Source organism: Poecilia reticulata, linkage group LG14 (assembly GCF_000633615.1).
Source record: "Poecilia reticulata strain Guanapo linkage group LG14, Guppy_female_1.0+MT, whole genome shotgun sequence".
Lineage (NCBI taxonomy): Eukaryota > Metazoa > Chordata > Actinopteri > Cyprinodontiformes > Poeciliidae > Poecilia > Poecilia reticulata.
The window spans coordinates 16,485,922-16,496,458 of record NC_024344.1 but is presented as its reverse complement, the minus strand read 5'-3'; the positions used below and the strand labels follow the sequence as shown (position 1 = coordinate 16,496,458).

Here is a 10,537-nt window from a genome sequence, read left to right as displayed (position 1 = left end):
TGTGTTGTGTAATGTGTGCTTTTTTAGAAAATCTTAGCATTGAAACACTACACAAAGTGGACTTTGGTCAAAGATCTTTTTATTGCATATTACATGACAGGGTTGCATGACCAATTATCTGCAGTTCCCTGTCGTGATTGACCTAATAAATGAGTCAGCAGCAATAAGATAATGGCAGTACCACAGTGGATTGTAAATCAGGGTGTCCGCGCATCTTTAAGAAGTCTTACATGTATCAAAAATTAAATAAAATTAGAATGTCTTCTATTTAATAAAACATGTAAGATAGCCTTAAATATATTAATTTGACTTTTTAATCTCAGGACTTTTCTGTCAGCCAAAAGTTGGAGTCTGTGACTCGAAGCTAACTATAACTAGCAGCTCAAATATCTTTGCTAGCTAACTAATTAGCTTTTTTGCGTATGTTATGGGTCAACAACGTCACTTGTCACTGAATCTCTTCTGTTGACGAACAAGTTGCATTCTGTGCGGGAATAAAACAACTTTTAAGCTGTGGAGAGCCATAGGCAGTGTAATGAAGCACAAACATGCCCCAGAAATGTAGCCGTTTTTGCTGTGCTTGATTGTGATACCTCACGGATTGCCCCACCAACGTCTGTATTTATCATGTAATATATTTTTAGGTCTCAAAATTCATTCAAGTTGGCATTAAAAATTCGTAAATTTGACTTGCTGACACCCTGGCAAATGTTAAACCGTTACATTATCCTATTTTTTAGTACAGAAATGATGCTTTAAAAATTACCTAATACAATGTGTTGCATAGATTTGACCAAAAGATGGCGCACTCGTTCAAAGTAGTCAATAAATAAAGCCGGTGAAATTGGTCCGGTAGTAAAATACAAGAGAACCCCACAAATTAAATAACTCAAATTACAATACTTGGTCATTTTTCATCCATCTGCAAGGCAGATATGCAAAAAAAACACAATATAATTTTAATAAAATCCCTCTGTTCAATTTCCTGAGTAGACCATGCAAGATTCAAGGTTTGACAATCATTACTGATAAGCTGGAGTTTTTCTGTTTGCCTCCGACGGGAGCAGAGTGTTTTGAGCAAAACACTAAATGTGTCAGAAATATGTCTCAATGGACTTTTTGTCAGGTAGGCTGGTGCTGGAGCTGATGACGGATATGTCCGGTTCTCCTGCTCCTCCTCCCCTCTCCTTATATAGACCTTTAGTGGCATTCAGGGCATACGGTGTGATCGATAGCTTCAGTTTCTGTAACAGATATGCAGCAAAAATTTGACCTTGCTTTTTGTGACACAGATTGCACACTAGTAAATAAATAACTGTTTTTAAACAAAAATTGCACCGATATTGGTACCCCTATAAATTCCTTTTAATATTCAACTGAAGCTTCTTTCATTCTTACACACTTTTTTGTGTAAGATTGTGTCAGAATAATCAAAGCTCAATTTGAGCTCAATTTATTTTACCGTTTGTTTTTTGTCAGTAAATCAGGCTGTCACTACAATGAGGCGCTAAGTTTCAGTTAGGGTATAACTCACCTTCGTGAGCGAACCAGGAAGCACCCACAACGTGTGAATTGCACCCAGAGGAATCCAGATAATGGAGGCCAGAGCAATGACCCAGCCAACGCCCTGAGCCCAGGGAGGGAAGACGTAGTCCCCATAGCGAGCCGGTCTGAACTGGATGATGGAGAAAATCAGAATGACCTGGCACAAAGAGACAGGGGTAAAGAAAAGAATTGTGAAACTCGGTGTAAGGAGATAATGTCGATATTTTCTCTCTCTTTTTTAATGCAGTAGACCTACAGTGATGAGCACAGGATCAACTACAAGCCAACAAAGCCTGAAGAAGATGTTTGGCTTTTGTCCAGTCATCTCTTCCATGTTGCTTGAAAGTCTCTTTACACCTGAGCAAAGAAAATATAGAACGTCTCTATGGTTGGATATGAATGCATAAAAGCGGTGAGAACCAACTTTTGCTCACCGTAACTCCAACAGATGGCTATAATCTCAAAAAATGCAAGGAACATGATGGAGACGATGGCAGTGTAGTGGTCCATCAGCTGAAAGACGTAGATTCCTACCTGAAAGCACAAAAACCGGGTAACGATGTCGTCTTTGGTCATTTTTTTGGTTAAGAACTGCCTGATAGGTTATAAGGTTCACCTGCATCACACACGGGATCCCAAACAGAAGGGCCACACCGCAGACTGCAAGAATAAACAGTTCCTTCCTTTTGAAGATTCGGATCAGCTGTTGGTAGAATTCATCCATCAAACTGGTCACCATCACCTCAACCATCGCAAACTGCCACAAAACAAAGGATACATTGGAACAAACAGCATCACGAACACAGCAGGACAGGTCAAGAAAAAGCAGAAAGTAGTTTGTATCAACCCTCCAGACCTCTCAGGTCATTCCCAGAACCAGAACCAAACATGGAGAAGAAGCAGCATTCAGCTTCTATGCACCACAAATCTGGAGCAAACGTCCAGAAAACTGAAAACATGCTGAAACGCCGACTTCCTTTAAATCAAGACACCTGTTTAGAGCTACCTTTTATTAGTGCTAACTGGAACCCTGATCAACATATTTGATGTGTACTGATGATATTTGAAAAGTTATGTTTATAGCTTGTTTCGTAATTAGTGCCTGCATTATGTTTTTATGGTGTGAGCACTTTGAACTTCGAATTGTTAGTGAAATGTGATATACAAATAAACTCAACCTAGTTTGAGCAGCAGTCAAGAGGCTGATGATAACTTTGGAAGAGCTGCAGAGATTCACAGATCAGGAGGGGAGAGTCTGTTAACTTTTAATCATGCACTCTGCAAATTTGAGCTGTTTGGAAGAAATGGAAAGTCATTTAAAAAGTTCAGGAGTCAATCTATTTCTTCGTCTTTCTTAGAATCCTAGGGTGGCTATCAGAGATAAGGACACAACGCCCAAAGCTACTGCTCAAATCAATAAGTGATTTAATCACTTTTCAAATTAAATCTATATCTACAAGCAATTGCTGATAAGAACAATCAGTAACAACCAACAAAAATAAGTAATTTACTTCTGCTGGTCAGCTTTTTGGCGAGAATAATAAATGCTACCAATCAAGCAGTCCAATAATATTCGTGGCCTTGAGTCTCCCTGTAGTCAGTGATAAAACAATCCCACCTGGAAAGTCAAAACTTCAGTCTCTCTCATTCAGCATGGTTCAACCACTGCCGGTCTCTCGAGACTAGAAAAGTGTTGGCACAGCGTTCCCATTGTAGGCCTCAAGGCTCATTCCCAGGTACGCCTCCTAGCTAGTGAGGCTATTAGCAAAAAGAAGGAAGTGTTGGTAAAATCCCTTCCAGATCCAAATGGGAAACCATCTATTTTTCTACAGGACAGCAGGAAAAGGGCAGACAGAACTGACAACAAAAAGAACAGGTTGTCCTCTTGCAGGGAACTCTGTGATAAGACGGCCCCACTGACTGTACGTTCGTGGCAAAGCCGAGGGCAGCAAACCGGTCAACATGTACAGTGCCTGATGATACCTAATCAAGGGAAAGCACTTGCACATGAAATAATATAGCATTCAAGCATGAAAGCAGACATAGCAGGGAGATATTATGGCATCCGGATTTAAAAAGAGTTTTTTCTGTTCAGGTTATGTCATTAAAGCTTTGTCTTCGGGGGGAGGGGGATTATGAAAAATCAACTTAAAATCGCCTAAGCGGTTGTTTATAGAAACTACCTGTTAACTCAAATCTCCGCCTTGGAGCTGAGCCTCCGCCCACAGAGCCCACCTCCCCAACTGCCACTGGTCCTCCAGGCTAGCGGTCCTTCAGACTAGCGGCGGCAGCAGTTAGCAAACACCTGGTGAAACTGAGTGTCTGCTGATCTCATTATATGGACTACTTCTCAGTCCAAGAACTGATGTACTTGGCATAATGACAAGCATTGTTGTGATGATGTGCTGAAGGCCAGTGTGGGAAAGATTAGGAGCTTCTTAAAGAGACAGAAGCCCAATTTTAAGATGTCAGATGGCAAAGTCAAATTTCTTTTAAGTCATGTTTGATATATAATAACTGGAGGTAACATAGTTACTTGGTTGTGCTATAAGATAGGGCTATGTGACTGAAAAATGCGTAATACCACCCTTTTATAAGTTCAAACCTTTGATGTATCAACTAGAAAAAAAATACTACTTGGTCTTAGTCTGTAGAAAAATCAATGCTTTCCTATGACAAAATCAAACACTGCAGGTGATACTCTGGCCCAGAAGAGGAAGAACGTCACATCTTTGCTGCCACGCTGTGCTTCAAAGACAGGGAAGGACTCAGATCAATATTCATGAGTTCAAGTGGTCCAGTCAAAGCCTAGAACTAAATTAAATTGGTCAGTTGTGGCAAGAGCTCAAAGTTTATGTTTACAAAAACGTTCCATGCAGTTTGACTGAGCTTAATCATACATGTCAGTCTGAACGTGTACATTGCCGTTAGTGACATATCGCAAAAGATATGCAGCCAGTGAAAGATGAATACCACCTCACTTTATTAATGGACAAAACATGTGAAAACTGAAAAGGTTGCAGGGGAACACTGCAAAGTTCCAGTTTGTCTACCTCACTGTCCAGCCCCAGGCACAGCAGCATGAAGAAAAACAGGACAGCCCAGAGCTGGGACACCGGCATGTTGGCGAAGGCTTGTGGGTAAACAACGTAAACCAGTCCTGGACCTGCCAAGATCCAAGAAGATCAACGATGACAGTTGAAATGATTGAATAAAAGTGCAATGGTTTCACTAATAGAGGTTTTTAAAGACAACGCCGATACTGTCTCACCATCCACCGCCAGCTGGCTGACGGGAATGCCCTGCAGATAAGACATGTAGCCAAAGGCAGAGAAAATGACGAAGCCTGCCAGGATGCTGGTTAGGGAGTTGGTGATGGATATGAACAGTGTGTCCCTGTGGAGGCAAGAACACATCCCTCAGCTTGCTTTCTAACTATTTTCACAATTAATTTGGGTCTCCTCACTTCAGAACGTTGTTGTTGAAGGAGTTGTAGCTGGACATGGCCAGCAGGGAGCCAAAGCCAATCCCAATGGAGTTGAAGATTTGAGCCGCAGCGTTCACCCACACCTGCAAAACACGCCGTCGTCTGTTACGCCACCTCAAGTATTTTCTCCACCAGCTGGCGCTCCAGCCGGGTCCTCGTACTTTGCCGCTCTGACCTCCACGGACCGGAGCTTGTCCCACTCGGGCACGATGAAGAAAGATATCCCGTCCGAAGCCCCGGGAAGCTGCACGTTATTGATCAGCAGGGCGATGAGGATGATGTATGGGAACAGAGCAGTGAAGTACACCACCTGCACACACCGGAGAAAAGATTATAAAACACCAATAGAGAGCAGGTTCATTTCTTCATCTCTCACCCTAGATGGTGGCTGCGTAGAAAATATCAAATTATTATTTTCTTTCTCATCTAAGTTTTAACATTTTAGCGTGTGCTCGTGTTATTTGCCTCGTAAAACAACAACTAATTTTGCAACTGTTAGTTGTTTTTTATGATTATATATTGAGTAAATAAAGAATAAATCCTATTTCGCGACAGGAAATAAACTTGCACGCCTATTTTCACTTCCGGTTAACAATTGAAAGGAGCGCCAAATGCGGAAATGGATTTTCTACGACTCAAATTTTCAAGTTCAACCGGAAACTGCGGATGAAACAGGGAAGGTCACATCACCAATTTGGCAGTATTTCAGATATTTAAAACAAAAAAAAAAACAAATTTAAAACAAAAAACTGAATCAATAATTATCGGTATCGACTGATATGAAACATTTATAAATATTTCATATATAAAAACACAGGAAAAAACTATTTCTACATCATTTTTTTAGAGTTGGGACACTTACAATCGGCTAATCTCTTCCTGCTGATTGATGGCTGCTGCTACTCTTGGGGAAATATAAGATATTAAACTTGTTAACTTGTTTACTGTAACTTCAGTGTTTGTCGGTTGATGCCACTTTCAAGTAGTTAAAATAATCGTTTAAATATTCCTCTGCATTTCAAAATCCAAATAATTATTTTACTTTGCTATTCCTGTAAAGTTAAAATTAATATCTACAACAACACTGGTACAATATAAGCTAATTACAAATGACGCTAATGCTATGCTCTGTTGCACACTTAGAGGAACGATGAAGCATCTGGTGTTGACCAGTTGGTATGGGGGTGCCCCACACGAAAGGCAGCTCAGGGCCCAAACAGGTTTGAACCTGAGCTGCAGTCACCTCTAGGTCAACCCACCTTGCCTGTTGACTTCACTCCTTTAAAGATGCACAGATATATGAGAATCCAAGCCAGGATGAGGATGAGGAAAAGCTCCCACCGCAGGATTCCTGTTTCCTCCACTCCGCTAGTCTGGCCCAGCATTTTATGCCTTCACAATTAAGGAAAAAGAAGTGGTTGTTAACAGTTTGTGATTGATAACTTTCATTCCTGTTTATACTTTAATGTACCATCAAAACCAAAAAAGTCAGTCAGATGCTCCTTCAGAGCCACATAAGCCGCTACAGGAGATCCTTCCTGACCACAGCCATTAGCATCTAGAATAAATCTTTGGATAAAAAAAAAAGATGAGTTACAACAACATATAACTTCCCTCTGGGATTAAGTGTTTTTTTTATTTCTGGCGGCAGAGCTTCCCTCTGGAACCTTATTGGAGTCTGTACAGCTAATAGATGGATCACTTTATCAGTTAAACCAGACAACAGATAAGTTTGCCTTTTAAAACGTCTTGATGAGTTGCAAATAAGAACACCGAGTCCTGTTGAAAAATATTAAGATGAAATAATTTATTTCTATTTGCCGTTTTCAGTTCTCCAGGCATGGGTTGCACAGTGGCGCAGTTGGTAGAGCTGTTGCCTTGCAGCAAGAAGGTTCTGGGTTCGATTCCCGGCCTGGGGTCTTTCTGCATGGAGTTTGCATGTTCTCCCTGTGTATGCGTGGGTTTTCTCCGGGTACTCCGGTTTCCTCCCACAGTCCAAAAACATGACTGTCAGGTTAATTGGCCTCTCCAAATTGGACACACACTAGGTATGAGTGTGTGTGTGCATGGTTGTGTGTCTTGTGTGTCTCTGTGTTGCCCTGCGACAGACTGGCGACCTGTCCAGGGTGTACCCCGCCTCTCGCCCAAAACGTTGGCTGGAGATGGGCACCAGCACCCCTCCCGACCCCACTGAGGGAAAAAGGGTGCAAGAAAATGGATGGATGGAGTTCTCCAGGCTTTCTGAAGGTTGCTCAAAGTTTTTCTTCAGACTTTATGGCTGCTTTTTCTGTCGCCTACTGTTCAGCTCCTGTCACTGATTGTGACAGCGGTGTGGATTTCAAAGGAGCAACCGGGGGAAGCAAGAGGACGGAAAAAAGAGTCAGCCACAAAAACTATGAAACACACTTTAAAAAGTCGCATCTTAAGAAACAAGGTCATCCTTCAGCGCTTCATCTGCTCTATGCCAGGTTTTCAGCTAATATCTCCTTGGGAAACATCCTGCTGGCACTGAATGCAGGTCTGTGTATGTCAAAATAAAATCTCACAATTTAGGGGCTTTCTTTTTTCTTTTTTTTTTTTTTTGCAGTTTCAACTCAGGAAATGAGGCATTACTCAAGACCTCTTTACATAAAACAGAAGCCGACTCCTTCGATGCAAAAACACAAAGAAATGAGGTGTGACTCATGATGTTTGCAGAGCACTAAGTACCTTACATTCATAATCTGCATTCATAATCTGCTGTCTTCAGATATTCATAATAAGCTAGTCTTCTCCGCATGGCAGCCTTTACAGGAAAGCAGGGTGTTTACATTTCTGCATAAGTCAATAAGTACACAAAAACAGCACCGGATCTACATATGCTGTCTGATTTCCAAGTGAAAGACAAAGAACGACGTTTGTTTCAATAGCAGAGTTGAAACGTTTTAGAGTCGGTGCTAAGGGTTAATTCTGACTCAGCGTTTCACACACTTCCTCTGCCATATTTTATCTCTTCGCTCCTTATCGCCGACCTTCACTTTAACCGATATCGCTCACATGACTCAGATAACTCGTTTTTAATCAGCCTTTTATCTCATTTCAAATTTTCCTCCTGATGATTACTGTTATGTCTTCATACTTTCGCGACACATTCGCAGGAGTGTTAACTTGTGCGAGCCTCCTGAAAGCGGCAGGTTATTTAGTAATGCGGCTGCACACTAATCATTAGCGAGGTTTGGTTGGATCATTGTGGGGAAGCAGCGAGTGATGCCTTCTCGGACGCACTTGAAGAACTCCTGGCTGGCTGTGGACGAGTAGCTGCTGTTGGTGGCGTGGTCCGTGCAGTTGGGCGTGTTCCAGGTGTTGTTGCAGCTCTGCCAGGGGAGAGGCGCCTGGAAGGAGTTGAAGAGGTAATACAGGGCCCAGGTGATGACGATGTTGTAGTAGGTGCACATGATGAAGGAGATGGCCACAGATGCTATGCCCACCCCTGAGGTTAGACAAAAGGAAAGGTCAGATGTAGTCTTTTTTTCCCCCTTCAGTGTAGGAAAGAGGAGTTCAAACCTTTGGTGACATGAGCCAAAGTCACAAAAAAAAAAGTTATGTTTTTGTTTTTCATATTTATTAAAACTGTCATTATGTCGTCCTGTTCCTCCCTGAGCTGCTATTGCAGTCTGAAAAAATGCACAGCTCCCGGTCAAGAACAACCAATTAGAAACAGGAGGAGGGTCTTAGTGCTGTCAATCATTCTCCTGTACGCTGCTCAATGTGTTAATGGTGGAAAAAACAACTCACAGGAAAACCTGTGAGTTTTCCTGTGAGTTTATCCACCGTCACTGGTGGATATCCTAACTAGCCTTAGCAATTGTAAACCAGCTGTAGCTTAGCAATAATTAAGCAGGAGGGTGTGAGCACAAAAGTGATTGACAGCTGTAAAGCCCACCCCCTGGCTCTGATTGGTTGTTTCTGACTTAGTTGTGTATTTCTGCAGTTAGCGCACTCAGAGAAGTGAGAGGAGCTCGAATTTTTGTCACCAATTATCTGTCTTATTGTCTACCGTCACAACATGATGATCATTTTAAAAAACATAAGTAACATTTTTTTTTTAAATAAATGATACATACTGCAGCATTAATTGAAGTAATTAAAGTATGTAATTAAACTAGTCATATTTGTTGTTGGAAAGGGATGTGTAAATCATCATAGATACAAAACTTCTTAAAAGGTATACCTCTTTAAAAAAAAAAAAGCATAGCACATTTTCTATCAAATGGATTTTTTTCTGAACCATGATTTATGTCACTCTTTCTTTGAAAACACTTGCTTTTGCCAAGTTCAACAAACAAATTGAAGGCACATTTGGAGGCTGCATAGTCAGAGTTTGAATAACTCTGACTGGATCCATTTGGACCTTGAAAGAGAATCCAAAAAGCAAGGTTATTTAAAGACAAATAATTAGCATTGCTTCCAGTGTTTTCTGTCTTAAGAAGATCTGTGATAACTTTGCCTAGTTAAAAATAGAAAGTCCAAATTTATATCAAGCCCCTGTGCTGAGGTGGCGGGGTCAAATTTTCATAACTTGTCAGGGGGCCAAACAAAATCAGTAGTTTTTTTTTTGCTTGTTTAGAGACTGAGGATAGGGGGGAACGAGTGCAAAGTACCTTTTAAGAGTGGGCAAACAGTGGCTAGAGCATGAACCGGGCCTCTCCGGGTGTACTGGCCCACAGTCAGCTCCATGTAGAGCAGAGGGATCCCCAACACCACCAGCATGAGCAGGTAGGGAACCAGAAAGGCACCTGGCGGACAGTGATGATGAGTCAGCTCTTCAATCTTTAACTTTTGTGAAAGTTAATAGTCAGGTGAGGTTTAGCTCTATGAAATATATCTTTATGACTACAAAACAATCGAGCCCCACTCCAGGTGGTATTGAAGGGCTTCAAATGAAGTTTATAAAACACATTCCAGCATGCACCGAGCTCGTTTCACGAGAAAACCAAAGTGTGTTTGGTTAAACTTTGCCCCCGCTGATGTCAAGTCTTCTAAACATATGGAGAATGCTGTTCTGTTTGCAGCCTGCTTCCTCACCTCCTCCGCTCCTGTAGCAGAGATAAGGGAACCTCCAAACGTTCCCCAGGCCCACGGCGCAGCCGATCCCTGCCAGGGTGAACTCTATCTGCCTGCTCCATGTTGGTCTGCCGGGCTGCTGATCCGTGGTTTCCTCCTTGCTCATCGCGGCTGCTGGTCTGGACCCGAACTCCATGGAGAGCTCGACGGTGATTTAAGCAGCTCTGGGGTGATATAACCTGCCTTTTTTTATTATCCTTAATGATTAGCCTACCACAAACACTCCAGCATGTGGCAGCTCCAAGGCTCGCATCGAGGAAGAAGTTGGTCAAAGTTAAGAGGTGGCATGAAGAAGTTTTGTGGACCGTTGTCACAAATTGCAAATGATAGCAAAACAAAAAAATGTGGCCATTTTTGAACATTTATTTATTCTGATATTTTGCCTGCTTTTCCAGAGATTCG

General features: G+C 41.8%; 1 protein-coding gene across 1 annotated transcript; it reads right to left on the bottom strand.

Annotated features, from left to right (window-relative positions):
* Window positions 1–74: 74 nt before the first annotated feature.
* On the bottom strand, window positions 75–10,537 carry LOC103476049 (sodium- and chloride-dependent GABA transporter ine). Its single transcript, XM_008428088.2, has 13 exons — window positions 10,097–10,537; window positions 9,673–9,807; window positions 8,297–8,501; window positions 6,292–6,424; window positions 5,208–5,342; window positions 5,012–5,115; window positions 4,817–4,941; window positions 4,599–4,711; window positions 2,162–2,302; window positions 1,980–2,079; window positions 1,802–1,902; window positions 1,535–1,702; window positions 75–1,244 (listed from the first exon to the last, which is right to left on the bottom strand). Exons 1-13 carry the CDS (start codon window positions 10,269–10,271, stop codon window positions 1,095–1,097), a joined length of 1,785 nt encoding a protein of 594 aa, XP_008426310.1. The 5' UTR covers window positions 10,272–10,537; the 3' UTR covers window positions 75–1,094.

What these genes read in the sequence shown, in the direction of transcription:
- LOC103476049 (XM_008428088.2), bottom strand. Translation starts at nt 10,271, where the DNA reads ATGGAGTTCGGGTCCAGACCAGCAGCCGCGATGAGCAAGGAGGAAACC. An exon ending in CTGCTACAGGAGCGGAGGAG is followed by an intron (nt 9,808 to 10,096) that starts GTGAGGAAGCAG and finishes ACTGTCCGCCAG; the next exon opens with GTGCCTTTCTGGTTCCCTAC. An exon ending in TGTTTGCCCACTCTTAAAAG is followed by an intron (nt 8,502 to 9,672) that starts GTACTTTGCACT and finishes GTCTAACCTCAG; the next exon opens with GGGTGGGCATAGCATCTGTG.